Genomic DNA, 27,014 nt, shown 5'->3' on the forward strand with positions numbered 1-27,014 from the left:
TGGATTAGGACGATACAGCGCCAACCTTTTGGTCCCCAGAGCCTATTTTTAACTCTCATGAAACAAACAATACATATTATTGTATTAACAACAAAGTTCAAATTTGCTTGCAGAAAAAAATACAAATGGTTTTCAAAGCAGACCATCCAGTGGCACATTATGAATAATTATACGTTAGTGCATTTTTTGGCATTTTATCAAAGCCAGGGGTTTATGGAGTCGCTTTTACTGCATATGTGGGAAGTTTTTAATTAATTTTTTGACCCTTAGTCCATATTTTGTAATTTAGCTCTGGAGGCTATGAACATTTACGTAAATTAAACTAAAGCTCCTTTTCACACTGGATTAAAAAAACTAAACAAAAAAACAGAGGGCTTTAACTTTAAATGATAAAGACTCTTAATAGGCATTTAGTTCCATATCAAATAACTCTACGGTTGTATTTATTGGATCCAGCTGAATGATACCAACATACACACTCATTTTTACAGAATGTAGTACTGGAACAGAAAGACTGGACATTGTCAGTATCTTCTCAGAACAAATGTCCTCAGTGTTTTCTTTCTTTGCTAGTAGTCTTATGTGTGTTCTTTCTCTTTACGTGCAGTCAGCAGCCACAGTTCGAGTGGTCTCAAAATGATGGGGTACGAGTGGTCTACCCTGCTGGACCCTTATGGATATAAGACTTTATGTGACAGAGGCCTCAAAAAAAAAGTGAGCTAATAAATTAGGATTTTAATAGTTTGACCCTTGGCTGGAAGTAATAAGAACTAAACAATATTAACTTTAAAGTGCATCTGGAGCTCTGAGCTTATGCTGTTTCTAACAATGAGACAGGATTGGTTTAAAAAGCCTTCACGTAAACATAAATGTTGGAGTAAAAAATGAGTATAGTTACCAGTTAACATAGTTGTTATAGTTAAACTATAACAAGATATCAAAGCTCAGAAGATCAGTTTTAATGTTTAACTTAGCATTTCAAAAGCTCTTAACATGTATTGTTTATAAAAAAAAGGATTTATCTAAAGAGAGACAGATTTACTTTCCTTTTTTGTCTTCTTCACTTTAAACTAAGAGCACATGAGGTCATGCTTTGTTTCTGAAATCATAGCACAGTTCAAAAGACACTTTAGTCTAAATTAATACTTTTGAACCAATTTGTGCTTTTTTAAGAGCACCCTTTTGTTCATTTTCCTTTAAACTTGTGCTTTTTTTCCCCCAAAAGAACTGTAGTAAAGAATATTCCTTTTGTTTTCCATCAGTAAAACAAAGACAAGTCTCAGAGCAGGCGGTGTTCGGGGAGCTGACTACCTCTGAGCTGAGTATCTGAGACAGGGCAGAGGGATGTCAAGGAGACTGTGGAGAGGGATTTGGGCTCTCGAGGACAGCTTATCCGGTTGAAACAAGAACAACTACAGCAGTCAGGCAACAAAGTGCAAACACGCCGCTGTCCAGGAGCGCGGTATCGCTGACGAAAACACAAACTGGTAAAATGTCAACCTTAGGAAACACAAGCTTCTGCCCTGATTTGAGGCCAGCCGAGGTCTTTACGCAAGCTTCGATTCCTCTGAGGTCCACAAAACTGCATAGCTCACACAAAAACAATAAGTAAACACAGGCCTAGGAGTTATTTATGGGGCTTTTATGGAGGATTTTATTACACAACCATCATTTTAATGTAAAGGTAAATTCAGTTAAGCCACTTCTTTGGATCAGTAAACAAAACTTTAGATTAAAAAAAAAAGTGATCTAAATTTAAATTCTGAAAAGATCTTCCTCAGATTGACTGTGGACGTGTAAATAAGATGCAAACATTTTGTTCTTTAACATCCTTCACTGCCTCCTTCATTAAAAGTAAGTTTTTTGTTTTTTGTTTTTCGGACCAGGCTGACTGTAAATTGACAGCACTGGATCCTACAGATTAGGTGCTGAAAAACTGAGCCATATGTCTGAAAAAAGAAAAAGTCACACGTGTACTAAGTGACTTATCCAGATTATATTCATGATTGTTCAAGTTGGTGATGTTTTAACAATCTTAAGCCTCTCTGTATTCGTCTGTTTGACTCATGATTATGAAAGAATCACAAAGGTTCCAGTAGCTCATTTTCTGCACTCAGATTTAAATTCTGCAGACTAGATAATAACTTGTAGCTTTCCATGGTGACTTGACCTATTTTTTTTGGAAATTGCCGCAGTCTTGCTATAATCTCCAAAAAAAAATTATTTTTTTCCAGGCTAAATTAGGATTATAGAAAGTATTCCTAGCTTTAGTGAACATCAGACTGTTTTAAGAATATTGTTCAATGGGAAAATCTCACTGTACTTCTGGGGTTTGAGTTTTTTGAAAGGCTGTGCTAAAGTCATTTTTCAAGATATGAATTCATTTTTGTTCCTGTGTTTTATGATGAGATTCGTCTTAAAAAACATTCACATTAAAACCACATGCTCAAAATAGACTGTGCACATTCAGCAGGAGATAGGTACTAATTATGCTAATGTATCCCAATTAACCCAGGTTTCTATGGAAACAAAAATTCAAAGGTTTTGTTGGCGCTCACGACCAGATTAGTAAGAGACGCCGCTAGCAGGAGAGCACACTTATAGGGTACGCAATCAAACAGGAGGTTGGGGAACAAAAAGACAAGACAAAAAAGAAAAGCAAAAAATGAACAAAGGAAAAAAATAACAAAAAAATGGCACAAAAGCCCCATATGTGCAGTCCCCAAAATCCCACTTTCTCATTGACGGTATATTGTTCAGTTAATCTGAATAATTATTCTGCAACCCATTTAAAAACTAAAAGGCAATATTAGCAAATCTGAGTGCATTTCCTTTGCGATGACCACGCCACACTGTTCATGAATCAGTAATAAGTCTCTGAGGAGACAGTAAACATCAGGCTTTAATTTGCAAATTTAGCTTCTGCTCTGCTGAAAGCTGCTGCAACAGAGGAGATCATTTTATTGACGGGAGCGGCCTCGTCTTTCACACAAACACAAGCGCGGCACACCTCTGAACAGCTGTTTACATCACAAAACAGGGTTCATTACTCTAATATCTCCCACTTCTTGGTCTCCGGGGGACTTTTTGTATTCCTGCATTTGTTCACTGTGTACACAACAGTGTGTACATGTGAGTGTGTAGGTGTATTAGCATAATGAGTTTCGCATTTGTACAGTGGATAGAAAAATGTACTCTCTTCTTGCAAATGTTCATACTTGTATAGGTAAATTTATGTGGATTTAGCCCAAGATTGAGTCTTTTTTATTATTTTAAATGTTGAATTATGTGTTTTGTAGTTACACAAATGTAAATGTAGTTTCCTTTCATATTTTTTATTATTAATACATATAGTTTCGAAATATAGTAATGTTTGTAGCACTTTTATGATAATAAAGTTGCATTATCAGAAAACTAATGTCTCTGAAATTCTTAAATTCAATAGTTTGGGCGCTGACACTGTCACTGTAACGTCAGAATAATAACAAAAAACAATAAAAGTGACTTGAAGTGACAGATACTGGGATCTTGTATGTTTATTGACAGCGGATGGAAAGATTATGACGGGATAACTTTCAGTCTTCTTGTCTTTCTGGGCAAAAACAGCTTTACACAACAAAGATTGAAAACAAAAGCATCCTGTTAAAATAGTTACTGCTAAAAAGGTAACATGCTTCAGCAGATGACATGTAAAACTGACATTTAATCTTTATTATTCACAAGTTTACCTAGAAAAGTTTATAACAAGGGAAAATGACAGTCCCTACAATTTAGCTTATTTTAAAATCTATCTAGATTAAATACCAACTATTAAAACCTCCTCATGTAGTTTAATTTAAAGCTCTGACACCATCACGTTCTCCCTGCTATCAAAGTGTCTCATCAAGTCAAGCTCCAAAAAACAAAGAAATCTTTACAAATGAGGCTAAAAATACATTTAAGAGAGAGAGTTTAAAACGCCCTTGAAAAATATCCTCCGGCTGCAGCTAAAGTTATCACAAATTATGTCGATTTCCAGCCGCTCTGGTGTGACTAAAACACCTAAAGCATCTCACAACTGAAAGAAAAATCATCAAACGTGTCACCAGGTCAACTTTAGAGACTAATGGATGACCATACATCCCACCCACATCTACTTACTTCTGACTGAGGTTCATTTTTACTGAATGTTTTTAACATTTATTAGATTTCACTTTAACTCTGATAAATTTTCTTGCCACATTTAAACTGATCAGCTTCACAAAAAGTTTCAAAAGCAGTTCACAACAACTTCGCTCAGACGCTTGGACGGATCTCTCTGACGTCTGCAGCTAGAAGGCTAATGTCTACGGGAGCGGGAGGCGGAGAAATTGTGAGGACAAATGTCAAAGTGAGAGGAAACAACAGAGGAGTAAAGAGTGGAGGGTCAGACTGGTCCTCCTCAGTCTGTCTGTCTCCTAATTGCTCCCCGGGCTCAGATTGTCAGAACAGGAGCAGCAAAGTGAAGGACTCAGGCAGAGGACAGGGAGCAGCGTGACCGCTCACTTTCTTCCTTCACTTAGCAGTTTCAACACTGAAACATCAAACCCAGGATTTATTTTCCTCTGTGTGTGTGTGTGTGTGTGTGTGTGTGTGTGTGTCCATTTTCACTTTGCTGCAGCTGAATGAGCAGAAATGTGAGTGACCGTCATAAAGAAGTTCAGGATGTCGCGTTTTGAGTCTCATTGAACTTGATTTGAATTACCATTTTTTGTCACATTTTAATCCCACGTATAACAGTTTGAGAAAATGTGCTCTTTAATCATAAATTAAATGTCCTTTGTAATCATGTTCTCTGAGTTTTAACTGATCCACTAAGACTTCTTGCTTCTCTTTTTTAACTCAATAACCAGAACTACAGAACTTACTCCCCATATCACCACTTTGTTAAAATCTCCTAAATCCTGGCTCATGAGCTGCAAACATCTCATTTTAAATATGTTGGTTTTCTGGATTTTGTCATGTTTATGCCTCTGTAGCTTCTTTGAATTGGTTAATAAAGTTTATTTATTTCTCGGGTACTTTTCCCAAACCTGTGGCAGATATATGTGTAATTCAGGTTCATATTAATTTCCTGTGGAATTTTAAAGCAATTGAACCTATTTTTCAAATTATTTTTCTCTTTTTTTTAATTTTCTCTTGAAATTTCTATTATTTTGAATACTTTTATGAAGCTAACTTGTGTATTTTAGTGTGCATGGCAATAAACTGTCTTATCTGCTTTAAGGATGTGTTTGGGTTTGGATTTTCCTCTCTGCGTACCACGAATAAACCCAGCACTCACACATTAACATCTGCCTAACCCTATTAAATAAACCACTAAACTAATCATCTCAAACAGCATTTTTTTTTTTAAAGGCACAGATTTTAAATTTGTGTACCACCTGCCGTTTTCAAAGACGTTTTTCTCTTTTCATCTGTAAATATATTTTAAAAACCACTCAGTCAGTATAAGACTTCCAATGAGCAAATAGCAACTTCACCACCAAACTTCAATGAACTCTGCTGACATGTTTCAGATATATCCTGCTGATGATTAAAGCAAGAAACAAAAATCACGGATATTAATCTATGTTTACAATCTACCAACTAACCAATACTAATAACTTCCCCATAATTTAATAACATCTAAAGAAGGACTGGATTAGAAAGTAAAGTGATGGATGACATCATGGTCTGGTGTGGCTATCAAGCACTACTACAAAATTTAAAAGCAAACTCATTAAAACATATGAGAGCCAAAAGACTTACTGATGGACTTACTGGCCATCAGTCAAGCTAAAAAAAAAAAATCATTTTTGTCTTTGCAACCCTTGACAACTAAGTTATAATGAAAAGTGTCTGCATCCTTGCAAAAACAAAACAAGATGATCGATTTTAGATGGATTCACAAATCATTTTATATATTCACAAATTGAATGTTCTCTTCTCCGTGACCTTTTAGATGAAATGGGACATGAAGTTAGAACTTTGTTTCCAAATGTTCCCGGAATATCGACTGGGCACAAGAGATAATTCATGCATATGCATTCACATCTGCTGATATTGATAGGGAAACATTGTTTGAAGTGCCCTGTCCTTTGAGATACTGCTTCATAATGAAGCTAAAACAGAACAGCAGAACAGAAGCCATCTGGAGTTCTAAATAATCCCAAATATCCCTCACAGCAGCCATGTCTGCCTCTGTTGTTATCTGCCGTTCTCTGTGGCCCTGAAGACATTAAGTTGTCATTCTGTCCGGTTTTGTTTTTCAGTGTCTCATAAGGCGGCTGACACAGGGAACCTCTTTACAGTGACAAATGACTCAGACTTAAGTTGACATTAAGGCCTTCGGAATAACAGACTGACCTAAACACGACTGACTTTCTGGTTCAGTGGAGCGTGAGGACATTTTGAACATCATCGTCTAACTTTACGCAGGTTTTGATTTATAAAGTGTTGCTGTTTGCAGCCTTTTTACGAGGAAACTTTTCAGACTCTTTTGCACCTATAACTGGTTTTCTCCTCCATTTATAAAGTCATAGTTTCCAGCTGAGGACTGGACTGCACGGATAAATTTATGAGGTCGAGCGTCACGTGTACGAGTGCACCAAGAGTTCAGGATCTAGGGCTCACATCAGAGTTATTTAAGGCCAATTCCAAACAACAAAATGTCTGTAGATGTCTGCCAACAGAAGCTGGCACCGTTCTAACTGTGAGGGTTTGTGTTAAAAATGCTGTAAAATCTTTCCCTGGGTACAGTTTGATTTGATGAGAGAGTGTGAGCATGCAGCTGGTATGGTATTACGAGGTGTGGTATGATGAGGGAGGAACAAAAAGAGACAAAATGGTGGGAAATAAAAGCAGAAGGTGGACAAATTCTGTTGAGAAAATTAACAAGAGATGGATGGAAGCATATTAGAGGGGAAGAAAGTAAGAGGCATATAGTTGCCAAACTGGACAGGTAACCCTGACGTCTGTCCCCACACTTATACTAAACTAGAGCTGCTGAGGTGCAGATGGTAATAACAATAAATCTATTTCTGCCCTGAGATCAGCTCATCAGGGCCTACCGATATAACCTTACCATATGTTTTATATTATCTGCTCATCTTAAGAACAATCAGTCTTAGTTTTTTATTGATTTTATGTTTAAAGTGATTTATTTCCTCCCTGGAATACAAAGCCTCCAGAATTATTTGTAGGTATAAATCTAGAAATAAAGTTATTAACACCGTTTTCTCTGTGCATCATATTTAAGTGTATATACTGTAACAATTGTGGAAGTGTGTTTAGTTTTTTTTTACTTTATTTTCCTCCTGACTGTCTCCAACAAAAAAAAAAGCATCTTCTGACTCGTTCTTTATGAGCCACGGCTTTAACAGCTTTTGGAGTCACACAGGCATGAAATTAGGTGAAAATCTCTTTATTCAAACTAGAAGGGCAGGCAAATGTTAGGGTTTACCCGATCACAATTACTAATGAGTTTCTGTGAATTGTGAGCAAAAGATGAGCAGCATCCATAAGACAGAGAGGAACCTAAGAATCTGTGAAACACCAAGATGTCCAGGAGCTTTTCTGTGACCCTGGAGTGGTGTTTTACTGCCCTACTGTGTATAAATACTTCTAATGTAAGTTTATGAGGACTACAGAAAAAATATAATAATTTCTGCTGTTACTGTAGACATGAAGGGTGGCTGAAGAAAGAATTCAAACAAACAAAATCAATTTTTTACACATTTCAGGCAAACTCAATAAAAAACTACTCAATCAGCCAAGCAGTTCTAAAATGACAGAAACATGGATGAGCATTTGTTGTTGGGGCTTCAAAACACATCAGAGAAGCTCCGATTCTATTTTTCTCGCATCAGTAACAACAAATCATGTAGTCATTACTCAGATGTTTTGAACCAGAACACAGATTTAAGCGTCCACTCTTCCTGGGCTAATACTAATAATACTGGTGACGTTGTTACTTATTGCTGTTGTATGTTTGCATCAGTGTGGGTGTTTAACTGAGATCTGTTAAAGCCTTAAATACTCTATAATCAACGTGCTGTTAGTCATCCATATGAAAAAATAAAAAATAAAGTGAAAGAACGATTTGCAGAACTGGAGACTATGTAAGGTTTGCAGCCCACAGCAGTAATTACCTCCAAACTGATGAACACTGAAGGCCGTCTGTGGAGGCGGCAGACTGCAGCAAAGCTTTTATCTGAAGGCAAAATGAAGGTAATAATGAGATAATTGTTTTAGATGATGGCTGTTTCTCCCACAGCTACTTGCACAGTCCTGCTAACTTCTCTCGTGTGTTTTTGTGCATGATTAGGTCTGTAACAGCATTTTACCAGGAGGGCGAATGTGTAAGTTTGTGTTTAATGCTCAGGGTTAGCAGTGTGTGCTTGTAGATAAAAGCTGATCAAAACGACATGCTTTTTGTGTGAAAAGCACCAGAAATCAAGTAGGGCATCACAAAAACTATCTGCCTTTCATCACTCTTTACCCCTACATTTCCCTGCCCCTCAGCGCCAACCTTATGCTTTTTCCTCACTTCTAATCTCCATTTTTAGGAAATCCCTTCAAGGAAAAGCCTGCAGTGCAAAAGAATAGATCCTTTCAGCTGCAAGCTGACTTCAAATAAAATACATCACAAATTCAAAATTTTCTATTTAATCATTGCCCCCTTTGGACTCGAGGCTTTAGGTTTGAAAGGCTGCGTCTGCGCTTGGTGACTATCTGAGAGGGTTTAGTTCGCTTCATAAGAGTGTCAGGAAAACAGCTTCCATATGAGCATGCACAAACATTTGGTTCAAGGTTATTTAGATTTGTCCATCAATTTCTAGATTAGATTAGATATATAACCAGGTTCTATTGCAGCACAAATAAATCTATTAATACAACCTTTTACATTCATTTTATTATGGTTGAAGGGGGAAAGGTTGTAGTTTTCATCTTTTTAATTTGAAAGTTTTGAAGGTCTGATTGACCAAGAACAGCAAACCGACAACTTGTTTGATGAATGCATATCACCCGCCGCCCTGCTTATCAACACTTTTATCAAGGATCTTTTGTTAGAGCTCACAGTATGTGTTGGGTAGGACTCCCAGCTACTACCACACCAAACTTTAGCTCAATATCTATAAACATAACTGAGTTATAGCCATTTTTTGTGTTTGCTAAATCTGACTAGGTGTGGCAGCCATCATGAACCAGGCTGACTCTAAAAATTTATTTCTTATAGATGCATATCAAATCCTTTCAGCAATTCATGATATATTTTGCTAACAGACAGATACACACAGAGACTTACATTACCACCCAGCACCATGAAAGGAAGATGATAAAACCACTTTACGGGAACGGCTTTTTAAAACTCTGACCCATTACAGATTGTTAACAATTATTATTTGTCTTTTACCTCAAACATATCACTTTTTTTAGTTAAAATTCAGTTATATTTCTTAATATAAATTGAGATTTTTATCATATGTAGGTATATTCAGGACTTAAGTGTTTAGAGACTTATATTACTTATATATTATAAATGCTCATTTTCCACAGTTTGTTTTTTCTTCCTAAAACGCACAATATGCAGTTTGGTTGACCAAACCCCAATTTATCAGGTTAATAAATCAACTGCAGAAGGTTTTGGAGCAATCCTGAGCAAGTACCTGTTTTCATTTTGTAGTTTGACACAACTGATTATGTGAACAGCAGCTTCTTAGTGCTTTAAATGTGAGTCTTACAGGAATGCACTGCAGCCTGGATTTATTTATTTATTTATTTCACATTTTATGAGTGAGGTGAAGAAGTCACAGTGAGAACACAAATGACCAAATCAGTCGTGACAGACTGTATGGAGTTTATTCTAAAAGTTCCCTGGTAAGAAAGAAGAAAATGTAATATCTAATTGAGTTCAGGAGAAAATAAATAGGTAACTATGAATAATTTACAGAACTCATTTGTTAGAGTTAACGTGATGAAGTTCTTGCTGCATTTTGCTCTTATCAGTACTGTAGTTATGCTTAAATACATGAAGGTTGTGATTAAAGTAAACTGTCTGTAGATGATCCTCAACACTCTGTAAACAAAGTGAAGCTTTCACAGAAAGTGACGACACCAAATATTCCTGAGTTTCTCCATAGTTCATGAGTGAAAACAGCTTGTGTGACTTGTTAGTTTCACACACTAAAAAGGTGTAAAAAATATGAGAACAGCAGGAGCAGAAAAGGCTTTTGGTGAACTACGGAGACGACAGAGAAGCAGGGAGGTGATTGTTGGTTTAAAGAAATCTTTTATGAACAGAGTTGAGGTTGAAGTTTTAAATATTTGGAAATAATTTGTATAAAAAGGTGGAAAGAGCTGTAATTAATCTATGAAAAAGAAAACATGTTCCTCTGCATGTTCAGTGAAACACTACAACCAGCGAGTATGAGGACAGAATGATCTGCTCTCTACATGCAGGAGAACAAACACTTCATAATGTGTTATTTACAACCATCAGCGTGCCAGCTATCACTTCATTTATCTTTTGCAAAATCTAATTCCTGACAGCATAATACATGCTCTTTATCTCCTATGTGTTCATTTGTCTATGTTAGCAAAATATCTTATGAACCAGATTTTACTGGAATCTTCATTGGATGCACCTCTAAACTGATAAATATTTGGCTGCTGCAGCTAGCTTATAAGACACAAACATGGCTACAACTCAGCCAATTTTATAGACAAGGGGCTAAAACTTGGTGTGGTAGCAGCTGAAAGTCATTCACAATATGCATTCTTTCAGGAACTGCTAGGCCTTAATTTTTTTTTCTGTTATTGCTGCAGTATAACCTCATCTGTAAAGATCCTGAACTGCTGAGGAGGAGATTAAATGCCATGATAGTGTCTCAGATATTAAACATCCGGGGCACTTAGCTTGTTTCAACTGCACCACTGAGCAAACTTCACCTCTCGGGGTTCGACAAGCCTTTCATGGACTACCCCCCAAAAAATAAAAATAAATAAACAAAATAATGCAGAAAATTTTCAAAGGATCGTAGTTCATGTTCTAGTTTTCTAATGAGGCAGAAAACACTCTGCACAAAGTTTTGCAGGAACAAAATAACTGGAGGGAATCCACTAACTAGCTGGGAATAATCAGTGACAAAGAGGGAAGGAGGGAGCAGCGGTGACAAAACAGACGGTGAGGGACAAATCAAGGAGACTGTCCTCCCTGTTGGATTGAGAGGAGAGAGGGAGGAGGAAGCAGATGGGGGCACTTGAAGAAATGTCATATAAAAAAGATCTAAAAGGGAAGAATCTGGAAAAGCAGAAAAACTGATGATACAGGCGAGAAGGAAGTGTGATGGCTCCTCTACATTATAACACGTGTCATGTTTTTACGTTTCCTTTTTCCTGTTCTCTGCTTCCTTTGCTGAAGAATGGCTGTTTTTTAAAAGTCATAGCCAGTTGATGTGTGGAAGCTGCAGCTCAATGCCTGAATTGTGACACGTCATTTATAAGTAAGCCTGCATTGCTACAAGTCCTAAATAAAAACTGCTTAAATCAAACCACACGCACACGGGGAAAAAAGCAGTCTTGCGAGCGGAGATATGCAAGGAGAGGAGCGAAGGACTTGGATGGAGTGTGGTAAGCAGGAAGAAGACGGCGAGGGAGGGCCGATAAGAGAGCGTTTTACACTCTGAGCTCTTCATCCATCAACGCAATCTGCAAAAGCTTTGAAGAGAGGAGATGTGCATGTGAGCTTTTCATCCATAAATATGTTTGCTCTGCACAGAACAGTGTGTGGCGCTCCTTACTGTACGTGTGTGTGTTTAGACGTGGCTGCAGAATCAGCTCTGTCTGTCAGGCAAAGCCAGCGGTTCAGCTGAGCACCCAAAACTAAGAGACGTCGCCCAAAATCACAAGGACTGCAATGCAATTCTGCCTCACAAAAGCTGATGTGTTGTGGCAAGACACTGAATTTGGGCCACATCTGACAAGCAACAATCTCTCAATCAGCATTTCTTTTTTTTTGTTGTTGTTGTTTTTTGTTTTTTTTTGCACAAGTGTCTCAAAAAGTTCTCTGAAAAACCTGCATCATACATTTCAAAGAGTAATCAGAAATCTTAAAAGCAGAGAATTAAAATATATTTAGCACCATACCAAACCCTGTTAGTATTGGGAAAGACATCAATAAGGAGATCTTTGTTAATACGACACCTAATGGGTAAAATGGAAGCAAAGAAGTCAGATAAAATGTTTATTCTTTTGTTCTCTGGATCTTTTCAGCACACTGTGGCTTCTCTAGCCTGTATTTTATTGTCAGTAATTTAATTTGTACGGTCCATGATACTGAGGCCATTAATAGTAATAATTAAGGAGTGATAAATCTCCAAAATGTCCAGGGGGCTTTCATAAGAGAATACACCTGAATCTCAAATGTTGTCATATCTTCACATGTTGAACAGCAGCATTTTACAGGAAATAGCCAATTCAGAATGTCTGATTGCTGGAAATAATCAGAAATCTTCTTTTTTACTTTAAAAGAGGTAGAAACGGTTTAATTATGGCAGCAATATTATAAACACTTCAGGGTTTCGCATCAAGAGCTATTTCAATCCACTTTTCAAGGCCACTTCAGCTCTGAAGGACCCCTGGTAAAACCAGAGTTACACTTTTCATTTACTCGTGCACCAATATTTGCACATCTCTGCTTCTTTTTCCTCGCTCCCCGCCAGGGTTGCCATGGAGGGAGGTTTTCTTTGCTGCCATGACAACATGAGTTCTCTTTGGTCTCCCCTGATGACAGAAAGACCGAACAGCGAGCACCCTGGTGATGTACTCACACAAGGCTGCAGTCAGCTGGCTTACTCTTCGCAAAACAGATTCTCCAAAGAGATTTTTTTTTTTAAGCCTTTTACTTGTTTAAAAAAGACAACAACAATGTGAAGATACTCACTTACAAGTAAAGATTGCAAAAACATGAATAAAGTAAAGCAAATGATGAGAATTTGTACCTTAAGTCTCTCAGACACTCCGTCAGTAAAGCTGATGGTGAACTCCTCCACCTTAGGAACCTTCAGCCGCTTCTTCTCTGTCTGGTACTCTGTGCGAGTTTTCACCACCACCTTAAAGAAAAGGCAAAGGAAAAAAAATTAAAGTTTACTCGACTCCCACATAAGAACCATATAATAGATGTGACACTAAAATCACATCAGGGGTACAGTCATTGATCGTTTGCATGTTCCATATATGCAGAAATGTGACAAAAAATTAAATTAAAAACAAATAAACTTGGCTACAGATGAAACCCAACTACCTGGGAACCAATTCTACAGTAAATATTTATGTCAGCACAGTTCTGTCCTAATACTGTCACTCTCACTATCCTTGAGCAAAACAGTTCAGAGCTGAAGTCAGCATACAGAGGACGACTCAGAAACTCTAAAAACTGAAAGTTTTCTGCAGACAGAAAAAAAAATCATGGAAGTGTTATTCCTAATACAGAAATAACTAAATTTCTTTAAAGCTAGACGCCTAAATTAAAGGATATGTCTTTTTTTAAAACATCAGAATCAAAATATTACAGTTTAGTTTCTGTACGGAACAATGAATGGATCATTTCAAAACTGAGCATCTACTTTCTTTTTGTGTTATTGTCTTGAATTATCTGAGGAACCTTTTCAGTTGCAGGTTTTGTTTTTTCCTCCCTGCAAACACTAAAAAGGCACAATGTTCCAGCTGTTGTTCTGCATTCTCTTTAGAATAATGCACAGAAGAGAATGGGGCAGAGGAGAGAAGAATGGGAGGGAAAAAAAGAACAATGTCTCTGTGTCCTTGTAGCTGAGCCAGAAACCGCTGTGCACACAAACTGACTCCACTATCTGAATAACAAAGCTTTCGTTTGGCTTTAGAAAGCTCTTATCGAAAAGTTGAAACCTGCAGTGGTGAATACAATGTGTTTCATTGGACCCCTGAGGCGCCGAAACCCCGTGGCTTTCAGTGTAGCATCACGAGACATCTGGCTTGCCGTTTAGTCCCATCAATGTCTCAATTTTTAGCCTAACTTCCTTATTTTCAAAGTCATTTCACATTAAAATGTTCATGGCCTCCAGGTTTAAACACACCGTGTTTCAGGTTGATGGTTTTACTCCTCCATTTCTCTTTCTTTCATTTCTTTCTGCCTAATGAAGTAGCTATCAATCACCATCACCTCATTTAAACAACACGTTATCCACCAGCAGCTTCTTCTCTACAGGTGTCAATATTGTCTAAAAAAAAAAACAATTTCTAAAGAAGAATCTTATTGCACCATGCTGAATGTGAAATAACAGGCACAGAAATAACCTTTTCTCCCTAGCAGTTTTAATCTGTGAGTGTGCAGAAATGTGTCATTCAAGTGGATGGCTTTGTCAGTCAGAAAGATTGGATTATTCCTTCAATTCTGGTATTTTACTACCTGTAGGTGACACTTTTGGTTCTGAGTTCATTGTGCTTGAGTAAGGAGTTCTGTTCAGGATGGAGCAGGAGACGGATCGACGGGTCTGGACTTCATCTGGAGGTAATGAGGGCGTTGCTCCGGTCTGTTGTGGTGAAGAAAGAGTTGAGACGAAAGGCATAGCTCTCGATTTACTGGTCATGAGGTGTGGATGACAGCCAAAGGAATGAGATCCCACATACAAGCAGCTGAAATGAGCTTCCTCTGTCGGGTGGCTGGGCTCAGCCTTGGAGGTGAGGTGAGGAGCTCCGTCATCCAGGGGGGACCTGGAGTAGAGACGCTGCTCTTACACATCAATAGGAGTCGGCTGAGGCAGCTCTGGCATCTGATTAGGATGCTTCCTGGGCGCCTCACTTTGGAGGTTTTCTGGGCACGTCCAACTGGGAGGAAGCAGGGATTGTGTATGTTTTCCAGCCTGGGAACACCTTGGGATCTTCTAGAAGGAACTGGAGAGTGTCGCTGGGGAGAGGGATATCTAGGTGTCCTTCCTAAACCTGTTTCCCCCATGACCCACCAAGAGATAAGCAGCACAAAATAGAGGAATGTTTGAGTGGACTACCATAAATAATAGCTCCTGTTTATAGACTAAAATCCTTCTGATTTATGTGACTTGTACTTTATTATAACACCGCTATACTGTAGAGACCCACTGACAACATTTTGAAACCAATGCCAGATATACAGACTCTCCACAAGTTTGTCCTTTTACAAACCTTCTACGTCTGGCTGCTTTACCAGAAACAAAGCAGATGATTGGTAACAACTGCAAGAATGAAACGTAAAAACTTCTCAATAGCATTTTAATTATTATTATTTGGACTTTTGCAACATAAGCTGATACATCAGAACACATTTGGAATTGTATAGCTTTTTAATTGTTAAACATAGAAGTCACATGAGTGATAAATACTTCATTTTTAAAATTTGCAGCAGGAGCTGCTTGTCTGATTGAAGCGTGCATGCACAGTTTCCTCTGGATATTCTGTTTTCCTCCACAGTTAAAACACATGAAAGTTGGGTTAACTGGCCAACTTGCCCCCAGTTGTGCGTGTTTTTGCTAAAACTACCCTGTCCTAACAAATCAACATCATTTTAAATAGAGACAACAAATCGCTGGAGGACTCTCAACTCTTTACTTTATTCAAAATCATGCAAACATCAGGCATGGATCCAAAACTTTCTGATTAAGATGCTTTTTGATTGATTTTTCTGCTACAGTGGACAAAAAAAACTTTCTTATATCAACTCTGTTCCTTCACTCAGTAATTGTTGTTTTGACCACGACTCCACCATCAAACATTCATCATTTTGTTGTTACCCATCTCATTTTATTTCACGGCACATGTCTGATGCTGCTGGATTACACTGGCTGGATTCGAAAATATTATCCTCGTCTTTTCATCTGTCGCTGGGCTGCAGACGATCAGGCCTTTTTTATGCCAACAGGACTGACAGACTCTCCTACAACATGAAAAGGCTGCTTAATGACTCCAGCACACACGCAGCCTCCGACAGCCTCCTGAAAGAATCGGTTTTCTGAAATTCAATAAGGAATATTTATTTCACGCAAACAACTTGAATAAATATGACCTTTTAAATCCTCCACGCCACACTCGGAGCCACTTTCAGATCTGTAACAGAGCTGTGCAGATGACGAACTTTTGAATTTACATTTCTTTAAAAGACTGTTATTATTTCTATATTTGAAGGAATAAAGTGAATGAAAGTAAGGAAGAACAAAGTGAATTTTAGAAAAGGTAATTTCTGCCTCTCCATCTCCAATCGCTGCGATTTTTTAGATTTGATATTCCCTGTAGAAAACCTGTCAGACTTTTTTTCTCTCTTCTGCACGTCTTCCCCAGCAGGTTATTCCTCAAAACTGTGACTGAGATAATTGCCGTTTCATCTATAATCCCCGGAGGCTGAGCCGTGGGAGTGCAAGTCTTTGGTAAATTTCGGTGTTGTTGCAGCCACTTTTTTTGACATCTTTGATTTCTTTCCTTATGAATAAAACAGTAAATGAAATTCTTTATTAAAGGAAAGAAGAGCTCTCTCCTTGTAGTAGTGTCACTCAGTGTTTCAACGGAGTGAAGCGATAAGTTAATCAAAGATGATTAATGTTTCATCAGCTGCTCTTGTAGTGTTTGCATATTTAATTGACTGAAGACAGACAGCCTTTTTATTGCTTCACTGCTGCTGTATAGTTTGAAAGTATGAAACCAGACGCATGAACTTCCGACACATTATGCGTTTGATTATAAACATGTCAAGGTGCAAAAAGGTTTGTTCTTATGACCAGGTGCTCATTAAGGGCAGACCTACAAGGATCATTGGATTTTTAATACTTTGCAGTTGGTATAGGAAGATTTTAGCAAACAGATGCCATGATATTTGTACATAAAACAGTCACTTATTATCGCTTGCTGCCTGCGTTTATGTGTCATGTTAGCAAATTATCTCATGAACCACTGCACAGAATTTAATGAAACTCTCAGAAAGTAATAATTGGATGTACATCTACAACTGGTTTACCTTTGGAGTCAATCCAATTCAAGATGGCAGCCACAAACAGTCAAACACAAAAATGGCTTTAACCCATAGATAGATAATGAGCTAAAATTTGGTGTGGAAGTAGCTGAGAGTCATCTCCAACACAGTCTGAGCGCTACACATTGAGCAACATTTTACTTAAATCTTTGGCATTAACTGTTGGCATGAGTCCTGTTTGTCTGTTAGCAAAATATCCCATGAACCAGTGGACAGATTTTATTGCAACTCTCAGAAAATAATCATTGGGTGTACATCTACAGCTCAATAACTTCTGGAGTCAACCATATTTGTAGCGAATCAACCTTAGCCAACACAAAAATGGTTTTAACTCATTCAAATTTAAAAATATTGAGCTAAATATTGGTAGTAGTAGCTGAGAGTCATCCTCAACACACACTTTGTGCACATTTCATGAGATCGTGCATAACCTCATTTACAAGATTTTATCAAAAACTGTCCCTTCTCATCAAATGATCCTCATTTAAAACTATGTCATGAACGGTAGCGGGGGATATGCATTCCTTCAGGGACTGCTAGGCTTTTAACTTAAAGTAATGGTTTTGGTCCTTATAAAGCTGATTCAGGTTCCTGGCCATACAACCAACACAATCTCTCATTCTGAGGGTTTAACACTCCAGCTTCTAGTTTAGAGTCATTAAAATAAATCTAACTGTTAAAGTATGAAAAAAAAGAGATGAAATTTGTTTAAACAGGAAAAGCTTTAGGCCACAATCAGGGTTTTAAATCTTAGCCCACTGTTGGTGCTCTTTCGTTCTCAAAAAGAAAGCAGAAAGTGTCTTTCCCTCAGTATCAGAGCCATAAATCCATTTCTCTGAATCACCAAAGTGAAATGTAGTCATTTTACATTTTTACAAACCATAAATTCTCATCATCTCAGTTGGTTGAGCTGCTGAGAAACATTGGGATCAAATGTACCAGTGGAACATAAAAGTGGCAATGTGTCACTCTGGGGACCGAATTGTTCATTGTAATTATATTATAAGTACTTCAACAATAAAAATTAAAATGATTAGTCCGTGAGTCAGTCAGGAGAAAATTATTCATCTATTCTAAGTCTTAACTAACCCTTAAACTCTCTGCTCAGAGTCAAATCTTCTATTGTTCTGGCTAAATGTTGTGTTTCTGCAGTGTCGCCATGGATTCTTGGGGAACTTGATGGATATGACTTAATTAGCAGAGGGGGTTCTTCTTAAATTATCTACTTCAATAAGAAAAATATGAATGACAGACAACAACTGGCTTCAGCTCTATTTTACATTATTAGCTGGGGTTTGGACTTAACAAGGATACAGACCAGCGGTTCCCAAAGATTGGGTCGGGACCCCACTGTGGGTCAGGAAACATCAAGTTCTGGGTCTTGAGCTGATTTCCAGAAATAAATTACATTTAAAAATGAGGACTAAAAGCATTTTCCCATAGCTGCAACAGGAAACACAACATATAAGTATAAATAGAAAACAATATAGTTGGGGTGGGAAGTTTCTGTTAGTTTGAGACTCAGAAGCTGAAACTTTAGGAACCGCAGGTGAAGATGAAGCTCTTATTATTGACGGATCTCAGAAGTTTCCAGCTTTTAGGAATTTTGGTTGATTTATCAGATTAAGGAAACTAAACATAAGCAATTAAAGGCCTAGCATTTCTTGAAGAAATGAATATCGCCCACCGAGTTTTAGACTGAGATCTTCTGCTGAGAAATAAAAGAGTTGCTGCCATTTTATTGAAAGCCCAAAAAATGACATTACGTGCAAAAAATGTTCAAAGTACATGTTGTTATCGACTCTCAGCTACTGCCACAATAAATTGTATGTCAATATCTGTAAAATTGACTGAATTGTAGCCATTTTTGTGTGTTTTAAAGGTCAGTTGGCAGTGGAAGCCATCTTGAATCAGGTTGACTCCAAACATTAATCACCTGTAGGTCCACATCCAGTGATTACTTTCTAAGTTTTAAATTAGTCCATTGGTTTATGAGATATTTTGCTAACACACACACACAGACCAGGACAAAAAAATTATTGCCCTTTTGCATTTAGAATACTAATCAGAATTCCAAAAGGTTCTCTGAACTCAGTGAGGGAGGAGAGAAGCTGAAGCAAAAGTTTCAGGTGTAGTTTCGAGAACAGGGGAAACTGAAAAGATCAATGAGTTCTTCTGCTTCTCTCTCTCCACCCTGCTTGTTGTTGTTGTTGTTGTTCAAACTGAGCAATCCAATCAAGATATTAGAGACCCAGAAATGGCTGTGATGTTGTCCAGATGAAATCAGATTTAATTCCTTTCTAAAGCTGCAGACTTTGGTGGTTTCAGCAGTACTGTGCGTTGTGTTTTGTGTGTGTGTGTGTGTTAACGTCACACAACTTTACTCTGCCCCTGCAAACATTCCCGGGTAGCCCTGTAGCCGTAGAGGTCACACAGTCATCAGTCGGGATCAGGGTGAAAACAGCTGGACTGGAGCCTGTAAAGCTGCTGATCTAAGGGTCCAAGTCAGACCACGTGACCCAGAAATCATCACTTTAGCTTTAAAAGACCGATTTTAAGAGGAAGGGGGGAAAAGGCCTCAGATCAGAGTCTGAAAAGCAGATAAAAACTGATTAACAGTGAACTCTTTCTGGGTGGGCCATGTGGCAAAAAATTCAGGCGGATTAGAGATTTTCATCCCAAAGATTTTATTCGAGTGCACACTTTCTGATGTTTCCCAGCTTTTCACTGCAGCTGTTCGGAATATTTTTAAGCTGTAACTCAAACGAAAGGGTGAAACAGTTCATTAGCAGTGAAAAATAACTAAGTTTCAGCTCATTGTTTCACTGTCTAACACACAGATGGTTTCCTCTCGTAGCCTTCCTGTTGTCTCCTGCTGTGGGAGGCAGCTGTTTTTCTTTAACAAAACACTTTTTAAAAGCTCCGTACACTTCCTGCTGCGCTGCATGCAGGGAAGTTAGCAAGTAGCTGGTGAGATTTTAGGAAAAGCACGAGCTATTTCTGTTTCCCTCAAGACAAAGCGCAACGAGAGAAACTGTGAGATTCTTGTAAATGAAGTAGACAAATGCAAATGAATGATGGAGCTGCATCACAGTTTATTGTTTATTCTGTATCCTAATGGTTAAGAAAATCCATTCAAGTATTTTGTAAAGTTGAAAACAGGGATGAAAATACAACCAAAATACTTGTTTATATACTTTTAACTTAAAAAAAAACAAGAATTTTAGGCTGACAAACTATGTAGAGTGGAAAAATTCCAATTTATTATATGAATAGTGAATATGAAGTTTTTTGTTTTTTTTTGTATTTCAAGTTTTTCGCAATGTTTAAGTAAAGTATAAACACTGTACACCATTTCAAAATTCACTTAAATCTGAACATTGTACACCATCAACTCTTGGTTCACTTTGTTGATAAATTGTAGCAAATTACAACTTTTTTGTTCATCCATAAAGCACAAGTCTTTCTAGAAATAATGTCTAAACTAAATAAAATCTACCTATATTCTGCTAAGTATAACATATCATTTAAAATAAAGGTTGTCTGTAATGTTGCTTTAATTTGAGGTCGACAGATATGAGTTTGTTTTATGGCCGATGGGGCAGCTGATGGTTGATATAAAACATCAAGTTTGGGGATGTTTTTTGGCCAATTTGTATTTTTCTTTTACAAAACAGAACAACAGCTGTTAACTTACATAAACATATACTAAACAACCTTTAAAAGGAATTTATAACCCTGAAAATAATACACAAAAGAGCATTGTTACTTAAGAAAAACACATATTAGGCTACAGTAGCAGCTGCTGCTGCATCTTGACTTTCCTACTTAGTTGTTGATTAAGTATGTACAGACATGGCCGACTGCTGAGGTTTTAAAGAGGCCAACGTCAGCTGATTAAAATCAGTGGGCCGATTAATTGGTCTATCTGGACTTTAAATCCAAGCAATTAGATCGTGGTATTATTGCTTTCTATACGAGCAAAATGTTTGTTTTTCAGAGAACAGGAGGAAGATCCACTTCTGCAGAGACTGGCTCGGTTTTCAGTTGAGAAATATATCAAGATAAAGCAGATAGTTTGGTTTATTCAGGTCAGATCAGATGAAGATGTATAACCATCAGCAATATTTTTATGTGAACAGAAGCAAAAGGGAGTAATCTTGGCTTTTGTTTTTTGGATTTCTGCATAGCCGAGCCATCTTCATTACCCACTTTATCTAATTACAGCTTTAATTTATTTCCTGGCTTGTGTTGCGTTAATGCATCGCCTACTAGCAGAACAAATTCATGCACTTCCAGCTCCACACAAACTCACTGATTTAGTAGCAAACTGACCTTTCCAAATCTCATAGTGTCCCATTTGAGAACAAATAGGCCCATTTGCATCTGCATGCAGAGGCTGGGCCAGAAATGTGTTGTCTGTGTGCAGAGAAGCCTCGTGCAAAGTCTGCAGCTAGGATTTATTCAAAAAGAGGAGAGCAAAAGCTGGTTTTGTTGGGGGGAAAAAATATGATTTTTAGTCCCACAGTGCATAAAAACAAACGTGTGTGAGTGCATGTGCTATATTCTCTACCCCGCGGCTGCTTTAGATGCAGAATGTGGCAGTGTTTTTTATTCTGCTGGGACTGATTTAATCAGCATGAAATGACTGACAGCTCGACGTACCGTATGTCCTTTCACAAACTGGTGGCTGCTGACATAATCGATATGCCACTCACACACGCACATGTGCGTGCACAAGCATGTCTGCACTGTACGCACACAAACACACACGCACAGTGGGGGAATAAATGCAAGTGCCTCCTGAATAAAAGTGTGTGCGTGTAAGTGCAATGAAGGGCAAGTCATTTAGCAGGTAGAAGGGATGGAAAGAGACTTTGCCTTCCTCAGCAGAATAAACATGCAAGTTCAAGCCGTGCCGTGAGTTTCTGCAGCAATTCCACACAAATATTGGGTTTTAAATTATTCTAACTGAAAAAATTGAAATAAATACCAATTAAAAACTTTATAATTTCTGTAGAAAGTTTTAAAGCTGTCAACGCAGCTACCGCCAAAACAAGCCGATATAGTAAAAATCTGAACTAAGAAAAACAAAAGGCAAATTTTGATGGATAAGAGGTGTGAAAAGAAATGTTAAAGCTGATGCCAATGGCTCATTGGGGTAACCACGGTAACCACACACCTGCGTCTCTCACTCCCTGAATCCATTTTTACAAGAGGCAGACAGAAAATTAAGCCTCAAATTAACAGTCGCTGCAAAAACTTGAAGTTGTAATTTAAAACTTCTTGAACCCTAAATGGTGGCAGAAGACTGATGGTCACTTGATTTTTTTGTGTTTCTACGGGCTTCTATACAGGAGTCAGGACAAGTTAAAAAGATCTTTTACTTCTAGTTTTGAAGAGAGTATTTTGAGCTCGAATACAACAAAAGTCTGTGGAAGCTCGGCGGTGCACTTTCTGCGTTTTGGGGGGAAATTGAGAGAAAGATGAGTGAGTCCTGTAGCAGCGAGAGACACACTGAGCGAAAGAAGACAAAAATATCCATCTTCTGATGGATTATTTGTATATGCACCAAAAGGTAAAGTTGCAGGAACAGATTGTAAAGCAGCAACAATCACCTGAGCATCCAGCACGTCCAAAACACCTTTGAAGGTGATTTGCTTGTTGCCGTAGCGATCAGATTATCTCCCACATCTAAGAAGTTTGTCATTTGCGTGAAGTCCTAAATCTAGACACCGAGAAAAGTGACATTTAGTTCGAATTACAGCTTTCTTTTCCCATTTTGGGGAAAATGCCAACAGCATAAAATGCTTTAGGGACACCTGCTGGAACTTTGTTAACCTGAGTATGTTGTGATCTGATTTTTGAAGACAGAAGCAGAAGGAATCAAGTTCAGATAACGAGGTGTGATGTTGGCTTCTATTATCAGCTGTTTTTCAATCATTTCTTCTTCTTGTGACTCATTCCAACGCCGGCCCAAACCATGATTGGTCCACCCTTGTGTTTATCAATGAGAAATGGAATCTGTTCATCAAAATGCTCGTTTTTTTTCCCTTCAAACACAGTGTACCTTTGCTCATTAAAACATAATTTTGCCTTTAATATAAACAGTCCTCTGCATTTTCTTCTAAAATGCCTCCAACTTGTTTGGATGTTTCATTTTCAGAGCTCTGACTCTGAAAGTTTTGATGAGAAGATAGGAGAGGTTTTTTGTTCTGATCGTCATCTTTTTTATGAACTTCCTACTGTTGTTGCATTCGACCTCAGTGTCTCCCAGATCTCATTTTCACCTGCACAAGTTCTGATACCTGATGGGTTTTTTTTTATTAGTGCATCTTCCAGGGTCCCGTGGAGCCCAAGCCTCAACAAGTCAAGGCTCCTCTGCTCACAAAGGGAGGCTGAAAGAAGGTGGTCATTATTTTATTGCTAAGAAATTGAGAAAAATCATTTACAACCTTCTTCTTGCTCCTACGGCTTTGTGGGCTTCAGTGGTTTTAATATTCAGAGTGTAAGGCTGCAATAAGTTATTTTACTTGGAAAGACTTGTAATTAGCATCACCTGACCTTTGCTAATGAAGACTGGGTCAGAGCCAAGCTCATTTAAGACCTCAGACTTCTCAGAAACAACACGTGCTTCTTGCTTGAAAGAATGTTTCACATTTAAATAAACCTTACTTAACTCTTCACAGAAACAGACATTTTACCCCCTCTATCAGTTCAACGCTGTAATATGTTGGTTGTCTACTTGAAGCTGTTTATTTGAGGCTGAGCAGGTTGGGATTTTAGATGAGAAACTGAGTTAAACAGCAAGTTGAAATCCGAAGAGAGCTTCAGATTCGGGTAATAAAAGTGTCATCACAGTAGTCCATCGTCGGTCTATAAAAGTCGTTTCATTTAAAATGCCAACAAACGTGTAGGAACAGCCCAGTTCTGAAATGAATTGCAATGGATATCTGAAAAGTGAAATGATGAAACTGTAATTGGTGCTCAGCAGAGTGCCAAACACCGCGGCACATTTTATGCAGAAAGTCTCCAAAAAAATGTGCTGGAAGTAATAAGGAGCTCGCCTATTGCCTCATTTCATTCATTTTCATAATGTGCAATCAGTGCAGCTCTCCGTCCCAGCCCCGCAAACACACCAATCAGCTCGGCTCCGCCGCCATGGTAACTGGATTAACAGCAGCGGTGAAATTACTATGGGATGTCAGGGTGATAAATGACAGCCTGTCTGGCTCCGAATCGGTCTCCTAATCTCAGCTGGAAAAACAAAGGACGAGGCTGGGAGACAGCTGAGATGAATGAACGGGTGAATGAATGAAACATCATCATGGATGTGTGTGTGTGTGAGGGTGTGTGTGTGGATCGGAGGAGGGGGTTACTCTGTATAAGAGGGTTTAGGGATGGTATGGATCAACAACACTGAGTTAATGTCAACAGAAGGAGATTTAGGGGGGGGGAAATCTGACAGATGCGCAAACATGTAGGGAGGCTTTTTTCTGATAAACACACACACACACGGTTGGTGGGCAGTCTCTCACCTTGTCAGGTGCTTGGCTTTGGAGGCTGCCAACATCCAGAGGAGTGATGAGGGGCACATTCTGGAAGCCGTCCTCCACACTCACAGCTTTGGCCCCTTTGTCCTGAAGATTACTCCCCAGTTTGACCATCTTCAACCTGATTACACTCCTTTATTTCCCTCAGGGCTGCTTCTGAAAAAAGGAAAAGAAAAGCAGTTAAAAAAAAAAGGTTCATTTTTGTTCATTCAGATCAATGAAACCTGACCAGAAATTAATAAATAAATAACAAAAAAATCAAGACAATTAGCTAGTTTTAACTTTAAATGTTTCATTGTGTTTGTTTGGATGTTATTAAAAATAATATATACATAACATGAGAGAAGCTTTGAAAACATGGGCATTTTAGGTGTTAAAATGACAGGAAACCGAGCAGAAAATGCACCTATCGCTGCGAAGAGCGCTTTCTCCAAAAATAAAATAAAATAAACAACAACAAGAGAAAGTGCCTGCAAAGCGGCCAGAAAGCAGCTACTTACGGGCTGCTCGTCCTTGTCCGTCCGCCTCCTCGGTGCTGCGGCAGCGGTGTGAGAGCGGCGCAGGTGAGGCTGCAGGCTGCTAATTGCTTAGGCGTCGCTGCTGCTGCTGCTGCGGGGAAGCGACGCGGGACCACCGGGGACAAGCTCGATGTGTCTGACGGCAGCTTTCCGAACAGCGAGGCAGCCCAACCCCCTAAACCCAACAACACAGCCTGCTCGTCTCTGCGACGCTAAACCCGAACGCTGGAGCTACCGCTAGAGGGGATGTTTCCCTTCTTCTTCCTTTTTTTTAAATCCCCCCCACCCCTCCACGTTCAGTTTGTTTGGTTAAAGTGAAAACCGGTAATGTTGCATTCTTGGCTCCTCGTAAACTCCGGCTTCTCAAGAAGGAAAAGCTGAAATATTCGATTTAAAACTTAATTCGTTTGCCTAAAAGTGGCCATGGCCCTAAAGGTATCACATTCGGATCGATAAGAAGTTCAACAAAAGTGTAACTGTGGTGGTCTTAATTTTCCTACGTTGTCCGTGGGGTAAAACGTATTATTTCCGGCAGCACTTAAACGTAATTCAAGCAAAGAAGCGCCGACGCCGGTTCTTCTTGTCCTATGGCGCCCCCTGGCGGTTGAGTTAGTGAAGTCCAGCCCTCACAGGAGCTGATTTCCATAGGATGAGTTGCTAAATAAATAAATAACAGATCCCCTTGTGTTTAAAATACCACTTCAAAATTACTTGGGGACTCATTACATTGAACACAAGAAAGATTAAAACAAATGTAAATAAACAGAATTGTACATGCAACACTAGAAGAACACAGAAACTGACCAGGCAGCCCACGTAATGAAACTAGAATCAGAAGAAAGTGTCTTTATTTCCCTTTTTTTTTTTTTAATGAGCGACACATCTAAGAAATATCAGCAGGTGTGAAAGGGAGTAAATATTTAGTTGTATATAAATTATTTCATAAATTTGTAGCAACAACTATAAAAATGCAATAATTTGTATTTCAACACAGAGACATATAAGAGAATCTGTTCACTCGTCCTCTGTCTTAGATTAGCTAGAATGATGTAAACGATCCTGCAGATAAGACAGGATAATGATACCTTAAAAAACTAAAATCAAACTTCTAACAGACGAGGACCTAACAGAGTGATGCCACTGCTCATGCTGAAGTCAACATGCAGCTAGTAAACTACAAAGTAGCCAAATGCACAGCAAAAAATATGAAATATTTTCTGTTATTGTAGGTTTGAACTGTAAACCCTTTATCCTTCCAGAAGTGTCTGTATATCGTTTGTAAACAGTTTGTGGTGGTTGGTTTTGAGCATATGATAATAAAACTTTAACCACTGCATTAAATGTTTACTAGTTAATGCACAGATGCTTAGGTGACAGAAACTATGGGATTTTGTCATGCAGAATGTGTTAAGTCATTTAACCACACCCAAACATATTCCTTAACGTCTCTGCAACGTAACAAGATGTGAACAAACTGGAAGATGAACTCATCTGAACCAGAACAGGATTTTAACAAAGCGGCGGCAACAAAAGATATCAGCTGGAAAAAAAAAAAGTCTGACTTAGACTAAGTTTGACTCAAGACTTTTACACAGAGCTGTACGTTACATGATGGGTGTTTATAGAGCTGTACGTTACATGATGGGTGTTTATAGAGCTGTACGTTACATGATGGGTGTTTATAGAGGACCTTTTTCATTGAGGTTACCTTCACACTAAGTTCATACAGGCTGTCATTTTAGATTTGGGCCTAATTTCTTATTTAAGGACTCTTAAACAAATAAGTCTCTGAACTGAGGAGCTGTTCTTTAAAGAGCTCGTTTATCTACTAGCTGAAGTATTGTCATTAAACCAGTTCAACCAGTTAAAGCTGAGGCTTCATGTGGTCAACGAACAAAAAAAGGTCATCGAGTC

The 27,014-nt window shown here is 38.4% G+C and overlaps 1 protein-coding gene across 1 annotated transcript in view; it reads right to left on the bottom strand.

Annotated features, from left to right (window-relative positions):
• The window catches only part of nsg2 (neuronal vesicle trafficking associated 2), a 36,096-nt gene extending 10,496 nt beyond the window's left edge, over positions 1 to 25,600 (bottom strand). The window contains exons 1-3 of the mRNA XM_017421245.3: positions 25,083 to 25,600; positions 24,568 to 24,738; positions 13,002 to 13,112 (exon numbers count right to left, since the gene is read on the bottom strand). Coding sequence (XP_017276734.1) covers positions 13,002 to 13,112; positions 24,568 to 24,696 — 240 coding nt within the window. The 5' untranslated portion in view covers positions 24,697 to 24,738; positions 25,083 to 25,600. The remainder of the gene's footprint in view (positions 1 to 13,001; positions 13,113 to 24,567; positions 24,739 to 25,082) is intronic.
• Between the last annotated feature and the right edge of the window lie 1,414 nt (positions 25,601 to 27,014).

This window comes from Kryptolebias marmoratus, linkage group LG13, assembly GCF_001649575.2.
Source record: "Kryptolebias marmoratus isolate JLee-2015 linkage group LG13, ASM164957v2, whole genome shotgun sequence".
NCBI lineage: Eukaryota > Metazoa > Chordata > Actinopteri > Cyprinodontiformes > Rivulidae > Kryptolebias > Kryptolebias marmoratus.